The 24,024-nt window shown below is 45.0% G+C and overlaps 1 protein-coding gene across 2 annotated transcripts; it reads left to right on the top strand.

Moving 5' to 3' along the window:
• The first annotated feature begins 6,714 nt into the window (after positions 1 to 6,714).
• ZNF397 (zinc finger protein 397) lies at positions 6,715 to 17,939 on the top strand. 2 transcript variants are annotated; one of them, XM_080682973.1, is made up of 5 exons: positions 6,715 to 6,829; positions 8,321 to 8,809; positions 9,071 to 9,209; positions 12,277 to 12,807; positions 17,773 to 17,939. In XM_080682973.1, exons 2-5 carry the CDS (start codon positions 8,396 to 8,398, stop codon positions 17,823 to 17,825), a joined length of 1,137 nt encoding a protein of 378 aa, XP_080539099.1. In that variant the 5' UTR covers positions 6,715 to 6,829; positions 8,321 to 8,395; the 3' UTR covers positions 17,826 to 17,939. The 2 variants fall into 2 exon arrangements, with proteins under 2 accessions (XP_080539099.1, XP_080539098.1); XM_080682972.1 differs by lacking the exon at positions 17,773 to 17,939 and having other exon boundaries at positions 12,277 to 16,214.
• Positions 17,940 to 24,024: the final 6,085 nt, after the last annotated feature.

The following is a 24,024-nucleotide window of genomic DNA, read 5'->3' on the forward strand; positions in this document are numbered from 1 at the left end:
ATCCATGAACCAGGAGGTCACAGTTCAATTCCTGGTCAGGGCACATGGCTGGATTGCGGGCTCAATCCCCAGCGGGGGGGGGGGCATCAGGAGGCAGCCGAACAATGATTCTCTCTCACCATTGTTGTTTCTATCTCTCTCCCTCCTCCTTCCTCTCTCTGAAATCAATAAAAAAACATATTTTTTAAAAGTAGAATCACAGTATCACTCCAGGTCTGTGTAATTCTCGGAGTTGGTGAGTGCAGGACCAACGGTTAGATCTTTCCATACCCCAGGCAACCAGTCTAGACAGTTGTTAAGTGTCAAAGTGAAGAAGACGATGATGATGATGATGATGATATGGTGATGATATTGGGTTGGTTTGCTAAGAAACTGAACAAAGGAACTTTATCTGATAGAGCTGAAGTTTATTAACTATGTATTAAAGTTAATTTTTTAAAACAAGTAATTTTGATTTTAAAAAGAAATGTACAGTATAATCAAAGTGCTTTGCTAGGTCCAAGGAATATTAACATGAACAAGACAAGAAATGGAAATCATAACAGAGCCCTTCCTAGGGGGCTGAGGAAGGTTTCACAGGGAAGATAACATGTAAACTGGCCTTGAAGGACGCTGAGGATTTCAACCAAAACTAATAAGTCCTTAAAGACAACAGCCAGGGCAAGGACATGAGAGAAATGGTGCCTCAGCTGTGGGGCCCAAGTACCCGGGGGGAAGAGCTACGGGCCAGAAGGAAAAGATGCTGAATGGTAAGGGTGTGCACCGGATAGTCTGAGAGTACAGCAAAGCAGCCAAGATTTATAAATAGGTGATTACATAATCAGGTTCATGTCAAGACTCTAGCAGTAATCTGAAAAGTGCACAGGAGAAAGAGACATAGGAGGCAAGAAGATCATTTAAGAAGCTATTACATGAAAGACAAAAAAAGGCCTGAATTAAAGTAGAAAAAAAGACAACTTTAAGCTATTTCAGATGATGATTCCAAAGGATCGGAGTTTTAAGATGACCAATTTCTGGTCCCTTACACTGGCCCTAAAATTCCTGCTTAGTTATGACAATGTGAGGCAAAAAAATGGCAAGTTAATAAAGTAAAACAATTATTTGATTATAACAATTCCATAATAATTCTTTCTTAATAAGAAGATTAGAAATGGAGGCAGGTAGTCAAATTGGATTTGGGCGTGTCAGTGTTGAAGCATCGGTCGACTGTCCAGGTTAGATGTTTGGACAAGTTTGAAATTAAGATTTGGGGCTTGGTAGATGGAATGTGGTGATATAATAAGGACTATGTGGTTGGTCTTCACCCCCATTCCTGGCACAGACTGAGCCCATAACCTGTGGAGTCTGCGCTCACTCGGGTTCATGTCAGAATGAATTAAATTGCAGGGCACCCTTTGTGTCCGCAGAGAACTGGAGAAGTGCATGTGGGATGGAAAAGTCTCCTATTTATGTCAAAGTGTTATGAGCAGAGAGACAGTGTTCCCTTAGTAGCCAAGTCAGGTGTGGGAATACGGATTTGGCATCATTCATGTGTGAGTAGCAGAGCGCCGTCGCTCCCTGAAGAGAAGGCGTGTATGCAGAGAAGAGTGTTACCCATGAGCTTGGCAAAAGCCTAACTAAGGAGTAGGTGGTAGAGAAGCCAGCTGGGCAATGTGTAAACGGAGCGGTAGAGAAAAAATAGTGCCCAGAAACCAAATGTTTAAAAAATGGGCAGGCTGCCCAAACCGGTTTGGCTCAGTGGATAGAGCGTCCGCCTGCGGACTGAAGGGTCCCGGGTTCGATTCCGGTCAAGGGCATGTACCTTGGTTGCGGGCACATCCCCAGTGGGAGGTGTGCAGGAGGCAGCTGATCGATGTTTCTCTCTCATCGATGATTCTAGCTCTCTATCCCTCTCCCTTCCTCTCTGTAAAAAATCAATAAAATATATATTTAAAAAAATAATAATAAATAAATAAATAATGGGCAGGCTGCCAACAGTGACCGATGCTAGAGTCCACAAAAGACAAGGACTGAGAAGAGGCCATCGGATTTGGCAACAAGGCCACTATCTCCAAAAGTTCGGCTTCAGTGGGATGGTGAGAGGAGACTGGATCGCGTCAGGTTGAGGAATAAGAAGTGACGGCATCCTTCTCTCTATACTTCGATGATTCCCAAAAATTATACATTTGTATAAAATAAAACGATAGCTTAACACATTTCAGTACACTCTCAACAGGGATGGTAACATGCAAAAATGTGGTCACTTGGGCTCTTAAGGGTCAAGCATCAGCTGTCTGAAATGCCACTGTACAGAACACCTCCTTCTCCCAACAGCAACGTCCAAAACACAGTTTTCAGTGATGTTTATACTGTACTTAGAGCATAAGCACAGCCAGGAGAGAGAACAGCAACCCAGCACACCCCGTGTGAAATAAATCCACACCAGTAAATCAAATGATAAACACTGAACACTCAAGAGATTCAAAGAAGACAATAGTTTACATTTTGTATGTATTTTCCAGAATTAAATTAAATGCCATTGCTGCATTCATCTTGGCACTAGTGTTCTTTAATTCCTTTACTAAAAACAAAACAAAATAAATGGAGTTACCACTCCTGCTTTGGCCCCAGAAGTAGATGGGCCACCGGTTATGTTAAATTGACCTCTAAGTCAAACCACTATCAAATACTTTTTGGTATTCCCTGACAAGAGAGCCAACAAAACGATTTTCAAAGGTAAATATTCTTGTTTGGTCCTATCTTCCTGGGGAAGGAGGAAACGAAAATCCAGCTGCCTTTCAAAGGGCAACTTTGACGAGATTTGTCAAAACAACCTAGTAGGCTTGGCAACTAGCCAATCAGACCCAGGGAAACTACTAACTCTGGTCATAGTTGCTTTCCTGTGGTCAGGTGGTTCAATTTCCCATTTCCAGGTCAAACACTTGGACACCGACACCACCACCACCAAACCACCAGCCACACCAGGTCATTTTCTGTTCCCAAATATTTCACTTAATGTGAACATAAGGCCTCGGGGCAACTGAGAATTTCCCTCTTCAACATGAGAACTATGGCTTACAGCTTCTGATTTATTTATTTTTTCTTTCATCAACTTGTAATGCTTTTAGGACAAGGAAACAGAGCTTTTTGTTTGCTTAAACAGTTCATTCAGGTCACTCTGGGAAGGCCCATTTGGTGTCTTAGAGGAGGAATCCTAGTAGACTATAAGATCTATAAGCACAAAAATGAGAGATCTGTGTTGGTTTTAGACTCTGCTGGATGCCCAGCACTTAAATCAGTCCTTTGTCCATGTGGACATCTGGACGTAACTGTTTAAAGAATGGATCAGAATCCACATCTGTCAGTCTCAAAAGTCTACACTCTATCTTACCACATCAGTTTCCCAAACTAATTTGATAAGAATCATTTCCAGTATTTGTCAAAAATATAAATTCCTACAACTCTTCCTAGTGTGCTGATTGAAGGCCCAGAAATATGTGCTTTTAACAAAGACCCTAAATAATTCTTACCATCAGGCAAATTCAAATGTGTGGAAATGTTCCTTCTCCCAGCCTTCACACTCTCAACAACTCAACCCTCCCTCACCAGACACCAACAGTACACATTCATTGAGCACTGCTCTGCATGGGTTAATTCACTTGATGCTCATAACAACCTTATGACATAGGTACTACAACTATCCTCACTTTTTCAGAAAAGGAGACGGAGGCGCAGAAAATTTAAGAAGTATGCATAGGATTACAGAGCTAATAATTGAGAAGTCTGGGATTTGAACCTGAAATTGTAACCAATATATTATTTTGCCCAGACCCACTTGTCCCATTTGTCCCCAACGTGCTGGCCCCAATTTTTCCCTTTGGGCACTCATTACTCCTGGTAATGAAATTCAACTTGTACGGATGCCGGACCACACTGGAGAGGTAGCACTGGAAACGCAGAACCCCTGCTCTTGTGGAATTCACACTCCAGGAGTTCTGAGCCGTAAGTAAAGTGAGGAAGCTTATCTTTTACTTCATCTGAGCCCCTCACTTTTCATACCAGTGTTTCGCATATACTAATGTTCAGTAATATTTGCCGAATGAGGGAATGACCCATTTCCCTTCAGCGTCACAAGCCACTGTCTCCATCCGTTATTACCGAAGGGTGGCTTACAGCTAAGGGACTGTCAGCACCCTTGTCTCACTTGAAGAAGACCAGGAAGTAGAGCACTGTTGAATGACACAGTAACACAAGCCGTTGAACTTGACAGAATGGATAGCTGTACTCACCCATCACCAGTTTATGAGTCAGGAAGTGAGCCCTCGCCAGACACTGAAGCTGCTGGTGCTTTAACCTCCGACTCCCCAGCCTCCAACTGTAAGAAATACATTTCCATTGTTTATGAGCCACTGCGTTTATGGTAGCCTTGGTTTAGCAGCCCAAAGGGACTAAAACACCATGTAAAGTAGAAATTGTTGGTTAAGGCTTTTAAAAGGTAATCAGGCCCTGACTGGTTTGGCTTGGTGGATAGAGCATCGGCCTGCAGACTGAAGGGTCCCAGGTTCGATACTGGTCAAGAGCCTGTACCTTGGTTTCGGGCACATCCCCAGTAGGGCGTGTGCAGGAGGCAGCTGATCCATGTTTCTAACTCTCTATCCCTCTCCCTTCCTCTCTGTAAAAAATCAATAAAATATATATTTTTTAAAAAGGTAATCAGTTGCTATCCCACTGGAAATTTAAACCAAGTCCTAGAAAGTAGCTCTAAATCTTCAGTCTACATCTCTTGTAATTAAGTAATTAATTTGCATTTTAAATATAGTGTGTACCACCTTATAAGGAATGATAAGAACTGGAGGGTTTTTTTCCTAGTGTGTCACTTTCTTACCTATTTTGGTAAGAAATGAGATTATCTATTGAGGCAAATGCCACTATTACACACTCAACACTCCTCTGTCTATCCTCTTTTTCTGCCTTTAACATTTTGCCTCTTTGCATGGCCCCTCTGGGAAAATTTCCTGAGATGTACTCAAACCACCCTCCAAGGGGCCCACAGACGGAAGAAAGGGGCTGACAGCTCCAGAATTAAAGTTTATTAGGGGAACTTACAGACAGAAGCAGAGACCGGAGCGGCAGCAAGTTAGGGAAACCCTCACACCCAGAGGCGGATGCAGCTTCATATAGAGCCTCCAAGAACACAGCTGACCTGCAGCCATGCCGCGTGCCATGAAGCAGGTGGTTTACAGCCAACAGCTCGTTAGGCGCTGTGCGGCTAAAGCAGTGAGCGCGCATTGGCCTCCTTTTCGATGCAAGAACATTGCTTGCAGGTGCTCTGGGCCACGGCCCCCAGGGCAGGCTGCAGGTCACCGAGAGCAACTTGCTTCTTACGATGGCATCAGGCCCCGGCCAGTGTGGCTCCGTGGATGGAGTATCAGCCTGCGGACTTGGGGGTCCCTAGTTCAGTTCCGGTCAAGGGCGCATACCCAGGTTGTGGGCTGGGTCCCCAGTTGCGGGGGAGGGAGTGGGGGCAGACAATCCGTGATTCCCTCTCATCATTGATGTTTCTGTCTCTCCCTCTCTCTTCCTCTTTGAAATCAATAAAAAAATGTATATATTTATTTAAAAATAAATAAAAAGATGGCATCCGTCAGGTCAAGCCTAGACACCAGTCTTCCTAACACCCTTATTTTGTTCACCTTCCCCAGACTGTCGCTGGCCTCTCCTCAGCTCTGGGACATGAATCTCCCTTCCTCTCTGAAATCAATAAAAATGTATTTTTTTTTTAAAAAAAAGAATGAGTTAGTAAGTCACTAATAGCTCTGCATGCTAATGAATTTTTCCCAAATACGTGTCTTTTGCCTCCACAAGGTATTTGTTTTTATGTATGTCACCTTGTATTAACATTTTAAAAATAATTTAAATGCAAAATGGGAAATGCTTGCAACAAATGAACTGATACCCTCAGCAAGTAAAAAACTTGCAAATATAAAAGAAAAATAGTGACACCTCAATTTTAAAAGTGGGAAAAGCCATTGAAGAACCGTATATGGTCAATAACCAGGAGAGGGAAATACCTTATCCTCAAGCTAACAGTTTAAACACAACAGGACACATCATTTTTCACCACTAAATGGCCAAGGAAACTTTAAATACTAAGACTCCATGGCAGCTCGGGTCCCATGAAGACGGGAAACCCCACTCGGAGGGGCGGAGCCTGGGAGCGCTCAGCGTCCCTGAACCCAGGGGACCCCGGCGCCTCGGACCTGCTGGGTTTGGACAGCGCCTGGGGCTGCGGCCTGGGGAGACGGGGCTGCTGCACGGCGCTGTTGAGCGGAAGAGCAGCACGGGTGGTTCCATTGATTCGGCCTGTTTATCCACGTGTTCACTTTTGTCAGAGACCTGGGAAAGCACTGGCACTACAGAAAAACGTTTCTAACACATCGGAGGGGGAGGAATCAGGAGAGACTTGGCATCAGGATGGTGGGTGGTGGTGGGTGGTGGGAGAAGAAGGTGGCGGGAGAAGAAGGTGGTGGAGGTGGTGGGCAGCGAGCGGCCAAGGTGGGGAGGAGCGGCCTCTCACGGCGCCCCGCCCTTCCGCCCGCCGGCCCGCCCTTCCGCCCGGGCCGTCCCCGCCCCCAGCCCGGGAGTCCTGTCTCTGCGGAGTCCGCGGACGCAGGGGGCGGGCAGTGGAAAGGACAGGATCCAGGGCGCTGATTGGCTGCCTGAGAGCGCGGTGGGGCGGGGCGGAGAGGGCTCGGGGAGTCGCGAGCGGAAGGCCACGGGGGTGCACTTCCGGTCTTTGTGTCTGGCCGCTGGGTCGTTGGCCCCCTCGCTGGCCGCTGCTGGCTTTGCGGTGAGGCTCGCGGGCCCCGAGGTGGAGGGAGGCGGGGAGGGCGTGCGGCCCGCGGCGGTGCGGGGAGGAAGAGCCCGCTCCTCGCCCGCCCATCCCCGGGTCGAGGCCCCGCGTCGCGGCCCCGCGTCGCGGCGGCGCCTCCTGGTGACCTGGGGACGCGGATGCGGCCGGCACTCAAGTCCCTGCGTCCCGCGGGGAGGGCACTTGCTCCCCACCGCCCGATCTTGCAAATGCTGCGGTTGAACGGAACATAAAAGTAGAAAAGCCAGTGCCGCCGAGCTAAATAAACCACAGATTTGTAGCCCCGGTATTCTAATCTCTCCAGCTAATGGTAGTGTTAGCCTTAAATTTTACTGTCCTGCTAATTGAAGGGCATACCCTCCTATGGATATTCCCCCATCCTAACGTCAGATCCTGTCTGACCTGTATCAGAAAATTTAATACGTACTCGTTGCCATATTTCACTTTTTAAAAATGTTTACTCCAGTATATTCTAAGCTTTTTGAGAGCTGAGATTGGCCTTTTCACTTCTGTCTCTATATCTGACATGGTTTCGACACGTGGTAAGCATTTAACAAATACTTGTTGGTTATTCCTAGGTAGAGTCATTTATTCAGGAGCAAAAACCTTTGCATCCTATTACCGGGCTCAGGACAGAGCCCATAATTAGTTCCTCAGTGTTCCTTGAAGAAATTCAGTGAATACCAAAATTGATCAAATGGCAAATATTCAACAATATTTTTATTTAAATCAAATGTTTAATATGCATTTAAAAAAACTGTTTTACTACCTTAAATGAATCAATACTATTTGCCATAGATAGGTTACTAACAATATATACTTTAAAATCAGCATTTTAAAATCCCAGCTAGATACTTGTTACCCTTGGTAGTCTGAGGATTATAACAATATTAAAGAGGGAGTTCTGCTCTGGCTGGTTTGGCTCAGTGGATAGAGCGTCAGCCTGCAGACTGAAGGGTCCCGGGATTGATTCCAGTCAAGGGCATATGTCTGGGTTGCAGGCTTGATCCCCAGTGGGGGGCTTGCAGGAGGCAGCCGATCAATGATTCTCATCATTGATGTTTCTCTCTCTCTCTCCCCCTTTCCCTTCCTCTCTGAAATCAATAAAAATACGTTTAAAAAAAAAAGTACTGTAAGTTTTACATGCATGTTAAAGACATATTTTTCTCCTCGATTCATCAGAATTGAAAGAATTACAAAGGAAATTTCTAGGTATGTGTGACTCATGTTAATATTGCATTATTTTGCTTCTAAAATAATTTCTTATAGAATTAGTAGTAGAAATTCTACAAAATAGGAGACAGTGGAAGACATGAGTGATTAGTTTGTCACTTGATTATTATTTATTTACAATCTCAAACTAGCTCCCTTTCAGTATGTTATTGGGCTGACTGATGTTTATTATCAGTTCTTCGAGGTTGGTTTTTTTTTTTCACTGCTGTAAGTTAACAGTGCTTTTTCACCCTTCAGGAAAGAAGAGGTTATTCAAAGGATTTCTGAAGTAGAGAACCCAGTTGTGAGTTTTATCAGCTGTTTCAGGCCGGAATGGCTATGGAATCCAGAGCCGTTTCAACCCTGCTACCTCCAGATCCTCAGGAACAAGAACTAATACTAGTGAAAGTGGAAGAAAGCCTTTCCTGGGGGCAGAAATTAAAGCAGAATGGGAGTACCCGATCTTGCCAAGAATTGTTTCGCCAGCAGTTCAGAAAGTTTTGCTACCAGGAGACACCGGGGCCTCGGGAGGCCCTGGGCCGACTCCAGGAGCTGTGCTACCAGTGGCTCATGCCAGAGTTGCACACGAAGGAGCAGATTCTGGAGCTGCTGGTGCTGGAGCAGTTCCTGAGCATCCTGCCTGAGGAGCTGCGGGCCTGGGTTCAGCAACGTGGTCCAAAAAGTGGCGAGGAAGCTGTGACTCTGTTGGAGGATTTGGAGAGAGAATTTGATGATCCTGGGCAGCAGGTGGGGACAGGGAGATGCAATATGTTGTGGGAAAAGGAATTTACAGACTGGAGCATGTGGCGTCGTCATAACAGTAGGATGGAAATTTGTCTCTACTGAACCATGACCCTGAAGTGACTACTAGGGCCATGCCCTTCTCTACCTTAAGTTATTTTTCCCTCATCCCTCATGCCCGGCATGTCTTTGTTAACCTCTGAGATTTTTACTAAGCATTTCCCTAGGGATTTTCTCACCACACTAACCATATTTTACTGGTTTCAGATTCCGGCTAGTCCACAAGAACAAGCATTGCCATGGAAGGATTTGACATGTCTTGGAGCATCCCAAGAGTTAAACACCCCACTCCAGCCTTTAAAGGCACAGCTGAAACCTTGGGAACCTTGCCTTTACCCCCAAAGTGGTAAGAAACAGAAACTCATCTGGGAACTGTTATCAATTAGGCCTCTGGCTTTAAAGATACACAATGAATTGCATTTTACAAACACGCCACATGTAAGCCTCACCTTTATTATTCTAGGCCAGAGGTGCTCTTGACCTGGAATCTAGCAGCTTTGTATTCAGCAGCCCTCACAAATCACAGGCTTCCTTGTGTCAGTTTCCTGTCATTTATTTACTTCCTAGAGGCCCGGTGCACGAAAATTCATGCACTGGAGCGGGGGTCCCTTAGCCCGGCCTGCCCCCTCTCACAGTCCAGGAGCCCTCGGGCAGGAGGCGACGCCCCATCACACCTCTACTGCCACTGCCGGCAGCACAAGCCACAGGCAGCTGCCATCCGAGGCTTGCCCGCACCTCAGGTCAGCCCTGGGCGGCTGAGGGGACTAGGGGACTCCGAAGGCAGGTGCACAGAGTGGCTGCACACCTGCCGCCCCAGCAGGGCTGAGGGGACTAGCTGCCATCTTGTGACTGTGAGCGCTGCCATCTTTGAGGACGTGGTAGTCAATTAGCATATTCCCTCATTGGCTGTGGGTGCTGCCATCTTTGTGCGCGTGGCAGTCAATTAGCATATTCCCTCTTTATTAGATAGGATTCCTTCCTTATATATCTTACCTGAGTACTAATACATGTCTGACAGGCACTGGGTCTCTATCTTCAAGGAACTTTCAGGTTTATGTAGGTGGTGGACAAGCAAAAAGGCAATTGCGGTGTAATGTAGTAAATTATAGAATAAGAGTAGGCACTGGGCACTATACCCAATCTTAGTGGTTCAAGGAATACTTCTTAAAGAGACATCTAAGACTTGAACTAGAAGTAGGAAAAGGCCAGATAAACAGGTGGGAAAAATAGGCTAACGGAAAAGACTTTCTCAGTATTTCTGACACTGAATGTATGAGGTTTTCCCTCACAGCAGTTCTGACACTTAATGTGATGTATAGGGTTTTCCCTCACAGTAAGCAGTTCTGACACTAACTCCCCAGAATTAGTGCAGATCCCACAGGTTAAGGTTTCAGTCTCACAAGACTGACCCCCACTTCAGATGCCACTTGCAGGTAATGAGTCCAAGTTACCCACACATCTGATTTTTTGTGATTTGGCAATTCCACGACCCCCTCCTCAGGTTTCACAATTTCTTGAATGGCTCACAGGACTCAGGGAAACACCTTACTTAACTACTACTGGTTTATTATAAAGGATACGAATGAACTAGCGGTACATAGGGTAAAGTCCAGAAGGGTCCTGAGTGCAGAGCTTCTGTAGCTGTGAAGTTTGGGTTGCCATTCTCCTGACTCTTGGATGCAGTCACCATCCTGGAAGCTCTCTGAACCCCTTTAAGGTTTTTATGGAGGTTTCATTACCTGGGCACAATTGATTAAATCACTGGCCATTGATGATTAGCTAACTCAATCCAGCCCTTCATCCTGAAGGTCAGGGAATGGGGCTGAAAGTTCCAATCCTCTAATCAGTTGATTGGTTCCTATGGCAATCAGCCTACCTCCAAGAGTCAACTCATTAGCATAAACCCAGGTATAGTTGGTAGGGGCTTATGAATAACAGGTGTTCCTCCCACATCTACCACATAGGAAATTTCAAGGGTCTTTAAAACTGTGCCCAGAACTGGGGATGAAGAACAAATATCTATATATATAAAAGCCTAATATGCAAATTGTCCCTGTGGGAGTTTGACCGGGAGACTGGGAGTTCAATCACTTGCTATGATGTGTGCTGACCACCAGGGGCGGCACAGAATAAAGGAAGGCCCAGCCAGCAGCCAAGAAAGGGAGACCCCAACCAGCAGCCGGAAGGCCCTGATGGCCAGCCAGGCTTAGAGACCCTACCTGTGCACTGCGCCTCTAGTAGTAGTAGTATATCACACAAGCAAAGGCCTCAAAGTCCTGAAGGTGAGAAAATATACCCCATTGTGGGAATTGCAGATAATTCAATTTAACTTGAACAGAGAATTCATAGAGGAGAGGTGGTAAGAGAAACTGGACAGGAAAATGGGACCCAGATTGTGGAAATCTGTATGTCATTCTAATTAGTTTGTACAGTGCAGTGGGGTACATTTGAAGGTATTTGGACAAGGGAATGACGTGATTGGATGTGTGTTTTAAAATTTAGTTGCAGGATGGAGAATGCATTTGAAGGCAAGAGTAGAGCCCTGTTAGAAACTGTTGTAATCAATGGCCACAGTGAGTAAATCAAGGTGTATTATGGTGAGAGGTGGGGAATATCAAAGCTGACTCCTTATCGGTATTTAGATTGTATTGCAGTAGCTGGTCATTGTTAAAGTGGAGCATGTGGGTAGGAGTTGAGGTTTCAGGTTTCAGTCTTAACTGCTTGGTTAATAGTGGGCCTATTTCATATACATGGAAAACATAAAGGAAAAAACATACTGATGATGTATTTAGGAGCTTGTGAAATATTCACAAGTAATATGTCTAATCAGCATTGGATATGAAAGTCTAGAGCTTACCAGAGGAAACAGGATAGAACTGGGGATCTGATTAGCGTATAACGTAAGTACATTAGTAATTGAAGTCTAGGGGATAAACCAGGGGTGGGCAAACTTTTTGACTCGAGGGCCACAATGGGTTCTTAAACTGGACCAGAGGGCCGGAACAAAAGCATGGATGGAGTGTTTGTGTGAACTAATATAAATTCAAAGTAAAGGAGCAGAGGGGAGAGCAAGAGAACCGGATAGAACAGCCGGATCCGACCCGCGGGCCGTAGTTTGCCCACGGCTGGGATAGACAGTTTGTAGAATGGGGATGATACATGAGAACCCAGCACAAAATTTGAAGGAACTCATGTTTGAGTGGTTGGCCTTGAATCTGAGAAGGAATAGCCACAGAAATCAGACTAATATAGCTGTTTCTGGAAGGGAGGTGTTGTCCACAGAATCAGTGTTACAGATATATGTGAAAGTGACATCTTTTGTGTTTGGCGCATCTGTTTTCTCTCACATGGAAAGTGAGTATTGAGAGTGACTGGAGAAATTAAAAATCTGGTTTTTGCTATTATCATTTCAGATCATGAGAACAATGAATCAGCGACAAAGAAGGATATTTCAGGAGGAAAAGCAGGACTTCCCCAGGAACTATCATTCAGAGGAATTAGTGAACACAAAAGCAGCTTTGAGTGGCAGCAAGGAAATGCTTCAAGGAAGAAATCAGGAAGCTCCCCTTCCCCAGCAGGCAGTTTTAGTCAAGCCATCACACACCGATCTCTAGGAAAGAGATTCCATCATGAGCCACAAAGAAGCCTGATTCTAAGTACAAACTCTATAACGTTTCAGAAAGTTCCTACAGAAGAGAGACCTCATAGATGTGAAGTGTGTGGACACAGGTTTAAACAGCATTCCTCTCTAACACAACATCAGAGAATCCATACTGGAGAAAAGCCCTACAAATGCAGCCAGTGTGGGAAGGCCTTTAGCTTGAGGTCGTATCTGATTATTCATCAGAGAATCCACAGTGGTGAGAAAGCATATGAATGTAGTGAGTGTGGAAAAGCCTTCAATCAGAGCTCGGCCCTCATTAGACATCGGAAAATTCATACAGGTGAGAAAGCTTGTAAGTGTAATGAATGTGGCAAAGCATTCAGTCAAAGTTCATATCTCATCATCCATCAAAGAATTCATACTGGTGAGAAACCCTATGAGTGTAATGAGTGTGGGAAAACCTTTAGCCAAAGCTCAAAGCTTATAAGACACCAGCGAATCCACACAGGAGAGAGACCTTATGAATGTAATGAATGTGGGAAAGCGTTCAGGCAGAGCTCGGAGCTGATAACCCATCAGAGAATACATAGTGGAGAGAAGCCCTATGAATGTAATGAGTGTGGAAGAGCCTTCAGTTTGAGCTCAAACCTCATTAGACATCAGAGAATTCATAGTGGAGAAGAACCTTATCAGTGTATTGAATGTGGCAAAACATTCAAAAGGAGCTCAGCCCTTGTTCAGCATCAGAGAATCCACTCTGGGGATGAAGCTTATATATGTAATGAATGTGGGAAGGCTTTCAGGCACAGATCAGTCCTCATGCGCCATCAGAGAGTCCACACTGTAAAGTAAATGGTGAATACAATGACTATTATAAACTAGAGGCCTGGTGCATGAAATTTGTGCACTGGGGTGGGGGGGTATCCCTCAGCCCAGCCTGCACCCTCTCCAATCTGGGATCCCTCTCACAATCCAGGACTGCTGACTCCCAACCGCTCGCCTGCCTACCAGCCTGATCACCCCCCTAACCACTCCCCTGCCAGCCTGATTGACGCCTAACTGCTCCCCTACTTGCCCGCAACTGCCCTCCCCTGCTGGCCATCTTGTGGCCGCCATCTTGTGTGAGGGTCAATTTGCATATTACCTCTTTATTGTATAGGATACTCTGTGAAATATTTATCTTTGTTAGTCAAAGACTCCATGAAGTTTGTAAACTCCTACATCTCGAGTCATACTTTATGCAGCACTTCCCAGTGCGCATGCCCATTATCCCTTGAAAGCTTTTCCTGTGACTAGTCAGAACAGCAGATGGAAGAAGCGTTGCTTCCTCCTTTTCTCTTACCATTAGGAATACTCAGGAAATAGGAAAAATGGACTAGTGCAGTGGTCGGCAAACTGGCTCTTGAGCCACATGCGGCTCTTTGGCCCCTTGAGTGTGGCTCTTCCACAAAATACCATGTGCAGGCGCGCACGTACAGTGCGATTGAAACTTCGTGGCCCGTGAGCGAAGTCGGTTTTCGGCTCTCAAAAAAAATTTCAATCATAACTTTTGATACTTGGCTCTGTTGACTAATGAGTTTGCCGACCACTGGACTACTTCATTGAAACCTCATTTTCCAGGAGAATGTCATGAAGAGGGTAAGCAGTCCATGCTCTGTCACTGCGTCTGATTGCTGGTGTGCCAGGTTTGGGGGACGGTGTCGACAATATGAGGGACATTTTGTCGCAGGAATGCAAAAGTTTACTGATCAATTAAGAACAATAACAAGACAGCAAGAGAGATGGGGAAACAGTTTCATCAGTGATTTAATGAGCCCAGGGCCGGCCAGAAATGAGACAATAATACAGATTAATTTATCCAGCAGTTCTTTTTGAGTGCTTGCTTTGTGCCAAGAACTAGGTATAATGGAGAATAAAGACATTTTGTACAGTTTAATGGACAGGGCAAACAAGCAGTGGCACTGGTATGATCAGTGCCACGTGACATTAAGAAGTCCCTAACCCAACCTTGGTCAAGGAAAAATGATCTGAAGGCCGAGGGGGAACATGGACACAGGTCCGGAAGAAAGCCTGAGAAATTAAAAGTCCCCTTTGTGTGGAGCATGCCTGGGGAGTTCCTGGTGAAGTGGAGTCAGGTTTGTAAGAAGTGTGGATGCAGCCAGTCTCTTAAGCAGCGCCTACAGTAAAATAGGAGCCAGTGGAGAAGTCTGTTAATAGAAAAACCCTGGAGTTTTGTCTTCGTCTGGTGTGGCCCAGAAAAAGGGTTAATAAATAGTTTCCTTGCCCTACCTGTAGGCTAGACCTTTTGTGGGGGTGGGGCCAGAAAGACCCCAGCCTGGAGGTTGAGTCTGTCTAAATGTCCCTCCCAGACAGAAGGACATCTTTGGTTCTTACCAGTAAGACTGACAAAGCTGCTATCAACTTCCACCTTCCAGTGCTCTGGATCAGAAGCTGCTATGGCTACCATATCATTGGGGGCCACACCCCCACAGTTCCTAGTACACTGCCTTGGGCTCAGATGCTAAAAAGTATTTGTCAGTTGCTAGGTCTGTGACTTACTCTCCAAGTACCTCACAATCAGTTTTGTCTTATATCAGCAGCATTCAGTCTTTCATGAATTCTGTTAAAGACAAAGCTAAAGGGAAGTGACAACAGAAAATAATAGTCATGGTCCACCCAGAGATTCCCATCTTCTGAGGGACCCAGCAGGAAAAGTACCTCTAGACTGTTACTTCTCTACAATGTGGAAAGGGGTATAGGCTAGCCAGCAACAGGAAAACATGTTATTCAAAATACCTAACAGTTATAACTCCCAAAAACAGAAATCTGTGGGCATCTAGAATCTTGTGCAGAGGATAAATAGAGAGGTAGTACTCCAGTTGGGGCGTACGCAGATAAGCATGTATTAACCAGCAGGAATGGCAGGAGGGGGCCAACTGTCCAAGCTTAGAATGAAAAAAGGAAGGGAGAGAATCATTTGGAAAAGATGGTAAAATGTAACAAGAGCTGTTCAACTCCGATTTTCTTCCACAAACTGAAAAGATTCAAACTGAAAAGGTAGGACAAACTAGGAATGATACACCATCTATTACAGAAGGAGGATATTCTTTACACAGAGAGTTCTTACACAGATCAATAGGTACTTGTTCGGGCTTTGTGTATATGTACTAGTTATTTCTCAGATGCCCATATTTTGTAGACGAGGAAATGAAGGCTTAGGATCACGGCTTACTCTGTCATGTAGCTACACAGTGGTGAGGCTAGACTGATCCAAGCAGTAGGAATCCAGAGCCCTTCTATTTCTCTACACTGTCTCCCCATTAAAAAGTCACAACAGGAAAAAAAGTTTTCTTAAATAGGCAAATCACAAAAGAATAAATTCAATGGACACTAAGTGTTCAGCCTTGCTAGAATTAAAAATGCTATACTGAAGCAAAAGTTGAGATGTGCCTCACAAAACTAACAAAAATTCAGGGAAATTGGGACTCTAATGTTGCAAGTGAGATGTGAGTAGATACTGTCTCTGGCGATCAAACCAGAAGCCTTAAGCATTGCCTTTTGACTTTAAAATTCTACCAATAAGTGTATGCTTCAGAAACCATCATGAATGTATACAGTCTTAAAAGTGATATTGATATTAAAGGACAAAGCATTAATATCTTATGTAAAAAGAATTATGTACAGTATGATTCCATGTAAAAATATATTTATGCATTAAATACTGGAAATAAATCATCTTAAAGTGCTATAACATTATAGGTTATTTCGTTTTCTCACGCTTTTCTGTGTCTTCCAAATTTTCTTGCAATAAATACTTAAAACTTCTAAAATTAGAGAAAAAAAGGTATGAAAGGGAGTGGAAGCCCAGGGTAGTTGAGAAATATTAAGAAAAGCACATACTTTCCATAGCATCTCTTCCAAGTCCTAGGACATTAGCTAATTTGTTAACTCGGTTTGTGACTTCCTTGCTGGTAAGTGACAATGGTAGACATACCCATCTCACACTAATATATACACAATGTCTTCTACAAATTATAAATCTGCAAATGTGAACTATATGCATGAAGGAGATTTATAGGTGAGAAAAGGAATAGCCTTGAAGTGGAGACCTTTGTTCTTGCTGGTTCTTTTCCATTCATTCTGCAGCTATAAGCAAGTCACCTGACAGTCTAGGTGATCTCTTACAGTTAGAGCTTCAACATTCTATGTGTTTATAAGGGGGGGGGGGGGGGCACTAATATAAGCTAGATGTCAAAGGTAATTGTTTTTTCCTTCACCAGCTGGATGGAAAGTAATTCATGCCTTTCCCTTTTGCTCAGGCCTTGTTTCTTTTGGGATAGAGGCAGTCCGGGGGGCGGGGGGAATAATGGTTACCTTAAATGGATCTTGCACAACAGATTCACAGATTGTATTTTTTTTTTTAATTTTTTTTTTAAATATATTTTATTGATTTTTTACAGAGAGGAAGGGAGAGGGATAGAGAGTTAGAAACATTGATGAGAGAGAAACATCAATCAGCAGCCTCCTGCACATTCCCTACTGGGGATGTGCCCGCAACCAAGGTACATGCCCTTGACCAGAATCGAACCCGGGACCCTTCAGTCCACAGGCCGACGCTCTATCCACTGAGCCAAACCGGTTAGGGCCAGATTCACAGATTTTATTTTTTTATTGATTTCAGAGAGGAAGGTAGAGGGAGAGAGAGAAACATCAGTCCGTAGGCCAATGCTCTATCCACTGAGCCAAACTAGCTAGGGCCAGACTCACAGATTTTAAAAGATAATGTGTAGCCTGGCTGGTTGAGCATCGACCCATGAACCAGGAGGTCACAATTTGATTCCTGGTCAAGGCACACACCCAGGATGTGGACTCGATCCCCAGTAGGGGGCATGTAGGAGGCAACCAGTGATTCTCATCATTGATGTTTCTATCTCTCCCTTTCCCTTACTCTCTGAAATAAATAAAAACATATTTTTAAAAATAAAAAAGATGCCGAGACCGGTTTGGCTCAGTGGATAGAGCGTCGGCCTGTGGACTGAGGGGTCCCAGGTTCGATTCCGGTCAAGGGCATGTACCTTGGTTGCAGGCACATCCCCAGTGGGAGGTGTGCAGGAGGCAGCTGATCAATGTTTCTCTCTCATCGATGTTTCTGGCTCTCTATCCCTCTCCCTTCCTCTCTGTAAAATATCAATAAAATATATTTAAAATATATATATATATAAATAAAAATAAAAAAGATAATGTGCAATTTAGACAAGGTGCTTAATATCATTTTCCTACCTCTTCCCTTCTCCCTCATTTCCAGAGGCTTCAATTAACACTGTCCAGCTGAGAGGATTAGAAATTAAACGAACCTGACCTTGGTCTTTCCAAGCAGCCCTATGAACTCCTTTGCTTCTCTTGCCCATAAAGTGAACCCTCAGAGCACAGGGGGTTGCCAGGTAGATTGATTTCCCATGCAGAAGACCTGACCAGGAGAGCATTTCTGCAAAATCGAGAGGAAAGGTGCGCTCCGAGGGCAGACTCCACTTATGCCCATCCACCTCCTGCTTTTGATGGGCCAGAACCTGACACTGCTACTTAAACTTCGTCACTGGCAGCTGGCTTATTGGCTGGTCACAGATGTAAAAAGTCATGGCTTTTTTTCTGCACAAGTGTGGACCTACTGAGAGGAGGGGAAGGCCATGGCAACTGCCCCGACTCTTTCTCTCAAAGGGGGGCACAGGTGGCGGGGGGGGGGGGGGGTGTGGAGTGTGTGTGTGTGTGTGTGTGTGTGTGTGTGTGTGTGTGTGTGTCACAGTTCGTTCCCGGCTGGGGCATATGCCCCGGTTGCAGGCTCGATCCCCAGTGTGGGGCGTGCAGGAGGCAGCCAATCAATGATTCTCTCTCATATTTGATGTTTCTATCTCCCTCTCCCTTCCTCTCTGAAATCAATATAAATATATATTTTTTAAAAAGAGGCTACTTGTTCTCACTCCTGTGGTCTTTCAACCACCGTGCAGGCCCAGATGTACCTAGTGCACTGCTGCCCCAGGGCCTAGCTGCCAGTTTCCAGACACTTTCTGGCCCAGGGAATAAAAGCAAAGAACACCAATTCCCTGGCCTCTTCCCACAACTCCTCCCCCCACTCTCCCAGCACATCTCCAATCATATTCTTGTGCTCCTTACTCCTGAGTGAATAATTTCAAAGCAAAACTTAAAACTCAAATTTTATTACAATACAGCTTGCATTACATTCTATTGCTAAACAGTTGAAGTACAAATGTTAGAAATCAGTCACTAAAAATGATTTCCCAAACAAGATTTTTACCAAAAAAAAAAATTAGGGTTGGGATAAAAAATAACAGAAAATACTCCAAAATGTTAACAATGTTCCTATGGGAAGTAGGATTGTGGGTGATTTATACTTCCTCATTTTCTGTATTATCAACATGTACAATTCACAAACAGAAAAAAACTATTAAATAATATTAAAAACATGAAATCATGTAATCGTCATCTATTTAAAAAGGCAACTATCCATTTGAAGTCTTCAGACTTCTGATTGGCCTCACTTAATGATAATCCCACAACCTTTGGACACAAGACTCTCCCCGCCAAGTTCACCATCCCTCTTACCCACAACAGCTTTGGTCACCAGGTCTTCAGAAGCGACAGTACCTGGAAGGGAAATCAGGACATCATAGAAGAGGAATCAAACTCTCTCTTAGGTGTTAATTGCTGAAGGCAATTATGTGTTAATTAAAACTACCAAAATAAAAACCAGCAGAGTTGAGTTTTGAGGAATCTGAGGGGGTAATTCAACAAATACTCACTGCCCCCAAGTAGCTTAGCATCCAGAAGCCTTGTGATGAGCGGGAACAGGGAATGAGGAATAGTGGAGCCTGGGAAGGCAGACCTCCCATTCCTATGTTCCTGTCAGCTTCCCATTTCCTGGGCCCCAGGTCATAGGACACAGACTCTCTAGTCCCAACTGTCCCTCCAGCCTCCAACATGTTTTCTTTCTTTGGTGCATGCACACGCCTTTTGCCAGAGGACACACAGTCTTCTATCACTCACATTCTCCGGAGGACTTCAAGAGCGCTTAGGTCTCTCTGAGTCTGGGGTAGGCTACCCAACTCAGTGACCATAAATAGGAAGGAAGGAACCAGCACAGGTTCCTCGCTTCTGAACCAGGGTCTGTAAGAACGAAGCCCTTGTTTCTGTCTGAGTCCTCACCAGAAATATCTCTAATGCTCATGACTTCTAGCAACATCCTGTTCATGACAACATATGTATTCTCTAAGATGAGAGGACATTTCTCACTGTTCTTTTCACTTCTTTCTGAGCCCTCTCCAGAATCTCCATTAATGTCCATATTTCTACTAGCAACCTCTTCAAGGCATCCTAGGTGTTTTTTTTCTATCATGAGCCTTAAAATTCCTCTAGCCATTACCCGATTTCAAATACACATCTACATTATTAGGTGTTTGTTGCAGCAGCACCCCACTTCTGGTATCACAGAGTGGCTTAATGCAACAGAAATGTATTCTCACAGTTCTGGAGGTTCTGTCCCCTCCCTGTCCCTAACTTCTGGTGGCTGCTGACCATCCTTGGTGTTGCTTCACTTCAGTCTCTGCCCCCATGCTCATGTGGCACCTCTCCTCTGTGTCTGAATTGACCTTTTCTTATAAGGACACCAGTGGGATTAGGGCCCATGTTAATCCAGGATGACCTCATTTTAAATTGATTGCATCTACAAAGATCCTATTTCCAAATAAAGTCCCATTTGCAGGTATCAGAAGTTAGGAGTTGAACATATATTTTTCCAGGGACAGTTCAACCTACAGCATTGTGATCAAGACAAACCAAGGGTTGTTTAAACTGCTGTGACTTGATTTTCATTTACTTAGAATTGAAGACTTTTCATACTGATGCCAATAACCTCATTGATTGAAGATAAAGGAAATGACCTGATCTGAATTCAATTTAAAGGTCTTGGGGAAGTCTGGTATTTCTTTGGGAACTCTGATTATAGTGGCCAATATTTCCTTTTCTGAACCTGATTTTTCAACACTGGTTCTGTTTTTTTAAAGTCAAAGTCAATTGGACACACACGTTAATATGTCAAAAATGTCATACTGTCCATTTAGATGTCATGTTAAAAAAAACACAGCAGCAGCCTACTTGTTAATACAGATTTGATCAAAAGAAAAGTTAATTTTCAAATGTAGCTTCACAATTTAGATTTATGTCCCTTTTTTAGTTGGAACTGGAAATTGATATTTACATTGAAATTAATTCTTTGCAAAGATTGTTTATATAGCGTAAGTATCAAATGAAATTTATTTCCAATACAATATAATACATGATAAGCAAAAGTTCACATGTGGATCTTTATGTTCAGCTTTCTGAGGGAAAGGTCCATAGTCTTCATCATTATCTGAAAAAAATTAAGAATCACTTCTCAATGCCTAAATGAGACATACTAGTATGTTCATTTGGCCCCAAGAGAAAATGGAATAGGAAAGAGAAATCAGGTAGACTATTAGTGGATGGCCTATCAGTTTCATTCTGGAGAATCTTACCTCATTTGCCTGTCTTATCACTCCTGATCTCTCTGGAAACCTCCGAGTTCCTTACCTAGCTTAGAGGAACCTCTTCAGTGTGAACTGGTGTGGACTACGTACAGCTGGGTCTAAGGTTGTTTTGGCAAACCCAACAAACTGGTTTCCTTGATTAAACACCCAGAAGATCTATATTCACATCATCACTTCTGGGTAAAAGGTCAACAAAACCCTCTACCTTTGTACATGAGAATTAACTTTTGATTAACTTTCTCATTCTCTTTTACTGGAAACCTGTTAAAAGTGGTATGCCAACAATGTCATTCTCATACCCTGCTGGTGGGGATGCAAAATGGTTTAGCCACTCTGCAAACGGTGTAGCAGTTTCTGAAAATGTTAAACATACACCTACCATGTAAGAAAAAAAAATGTCCATGTAAATACTTATACATGAATGTTCACAGCAGTTTTATTTGTAACAGTAAAAAACTGAACCCAAATGCCCATCAACTGGTGAACAGATAAGCAAATTGTGGTATATATGTCCAACGGAATACTTAGCACAGAAAGAAATGGACTATTGACACACACGGCAATACAGATAAGTCTCAAAATAAGTGAAAGAATCCTGACCAAAACATAGTGCTTTCTGTATGATTCCTTTTAATAAAATCCCTAGAAAACGAAAACTAATCTATAGTGGCAGAAAGCAGACCGCTGGTAGGGGGCTGCGGGAGGAGAGGGGGCGGTTACCAAGGGAAGGAGAAGACTCTGGGGAGTTGCTGCATGTGTTCGCTGTTTTGATTGTGGTGATTTCATGGTTGTGTGCGTATCACAAAACTTATCAAACCGTGTGCTTTAAGTATTTGCTAATTCTTGTATGTCTTTTACGCCTCAGTAATGCTGTTTTTCTTTTTAAAAAAAAGTGTCTGCACTTGCTAATTGTGAGGGCTGGACCCAAACAAGTGCCTCACAGGTGATCAGGGTCTCACTCATGCATTCTGAAGGTTCATATACTGCAAGAGGGTCTTGGCTGGAACAGGAAGCCCCCTCCCTCTACCCTAACCATCACTTCGGCCAGCCACCATTTTCTTTTCTTTTTTCTTTTTTTAAATATATTTCATTGATTTGTTACAGAGAGGAAGGGAGAGGAGGAGGGATAGAGAGCTAGAAACATTGATGAGAGAGAAACATCAATCAGCTGCCTCCTGCACACCCCCCACTGGGGATGTGCCCGCAACCAAGGCACGTGCCCCGACCGGAATCGAACCTGGGACCCCTCAGTCCGCAGGCTGACGCTCTATCCACTGAGCCAAACCGGTTTCGGCCAGCCACCATTTTCTCAAACCTGAACCTTTTTTTGTTGTTAATCCTCACCCGAAATTTTTCCCATTGGTTTTGAGAGTGTTGGAAGGAAGGGGGGAGGGAGGGAGGGAGAGAGAGAGAGAAACATCTCACACAGATTGGTTGCCTCCCACACGCACCCCAAAGACCTGGGACCCTTCAGTCCATGGGCTGCCGCTCTATCCACTGAGCCAAACCAGCGAGGGCTCATACCTGTACCTTTTCTTCCAAGCATCTTAACCAAGTCTCATGTCTGACCTGTCTCAATTCTCTTCCTAATTCCCCCTTTATTTCCAAGAACACAGTACTGTCTTCCCTACCCTGATGCTCTGCTGCCCACTCCCCACCCCATCTCAGTCCTTCTTTCCACCCTGATCCTTTGGTCATGAGGACTGTGCTGGCAAGCAAACTTGTAAAAAGCGACACTATGGCCTTTCTCCATACACACACACACACACACACACACACGTGGCCAGATTACTACGCATTCAGAGATCATAATAATCTGGTCACTCACTGTATATATACTAGAGGCCTAGTGCACAGGTGGGGTCCCTGGCCTGGCTGGCAATAGGGGCCCAAGCAGGGCATCTCACCCAGTACTGATCAGGGTGGGCTGGCTGGGGGAGGGACCATGGGAGGTTGGCAGGCAGCGGGAGGTTGGCTGTGGGAGTGCACTGACCACTAGGGGGCAGCTCCTGCGTTGAGCATCTGTCCCCTGGTGGTCAGTGTGTTGTCATAGCAACTGGTTGAAAGGGTTGCTTAGGCATATCCTATATAATAAAAGCCCAGCGACCAACCAACCAGTTGAGCAGTAGCTATGACGCGCACTGACCACCAGGGGGCAGATGCTCAATGCAGAAGCTGCCCCCTGGTGCTCAGTGAGCTCCCACAGGGGGAGCACCGCTTGGCTGACCAGGATAAGCGGAGGATCCCTGCAGGCCATGCCTCCCAGCAGTGCACAAATCCATGCCTGGGCCTCTAGTAGCTATAATAATAAAAGGGAAATATGCTAATTAAACTGGACGTCATTCCGGATGTCCTTCCTGACAAAGCCCAGGGCTGGAGGGAAGCCAGCCCGGGTCCGGTGCCGGCGGGCGGCCCAGAGGGAAGCCAGTGCTGGCAGCCGGGGGAAGGAAGGCCTACTCTTGCACGTATTTTTGAGCATCGGGCCTCTAGTATATATATATAATTTTTATTTTACTTCAGCGAGGAAGGGATGTGCACTTGACCAGAATCAAACCTGGGACCCTTCGGTCTGCAGGCCAAACCAGCTAGGGCCCCTATGGCCTTTCTTGAAGGCAGAAGAGCCAACTAGCTGTTTTCCCAGAAGTTCAGGGGGAGCGTCTCTGGTTTCCACGGCAGCGCAGCTCCAATGCGGTCCCAGAATCAGGGCAGCCCTAGCACCTGGGCCCTGGCTCCCACCCCGCCGACTGCGTCCCTGGGGCGGCGACGGCATGTTCCCAAGGCCCCCAGGGGACTCAGAGGCACTGCAGTGCTCTGGGGACCCGGGAGGGCAGGAGGAAAGGAGAACGGAGCACGCGCGCGGGGGAGGGGAGCCCCGGGGGAGGCAAAGGAGGTAACTGAGGAAGAACTCGTTCTGGAGTCAGAACCTACCCCGCCCCAGGGCGCTTTCCTGGGAGATGTTTTCCGACATTCACGTCAAG

Source organism: Plecotus auritus, assembly GCF_963455305.1.
Source record: "Plecotus auritus genome assembly, chromosome: 8".
NCBI lineage: Eukaryota > Metazoa > Chordata > Mammalia > Chiroptera > Vespertilionidae > Plecotus > Plecotus auritus.

What these genes read in the sequence shown, in the direction of transcription:
- ZNF397 (XM_080682972.1), top strand. Translation starts at nt 8,396, where the DNA reads ATGGCTATGGAATCCAGAGCCGTTTCAACCCTGCTACCTCCAGATCCT. An exon ending in TTGATGATCCTGGGCAGCAG is followed by an intron (nt 8,810 to 9,070) that starts GTGGGGACAGGG and finishes TACTGGTTTCAG; the next exon opens with ATTCCGGCTAGTCCACAAGA. An exon ending in TTGCCTTTACCCCCAAAGTG is followed by an intron (nt 9,210 to 12,276) that starts GTAAGAAACAGA and finishes TTATCATTTCAG; the next exon opens with ATCATGAGAACAATGAATCA.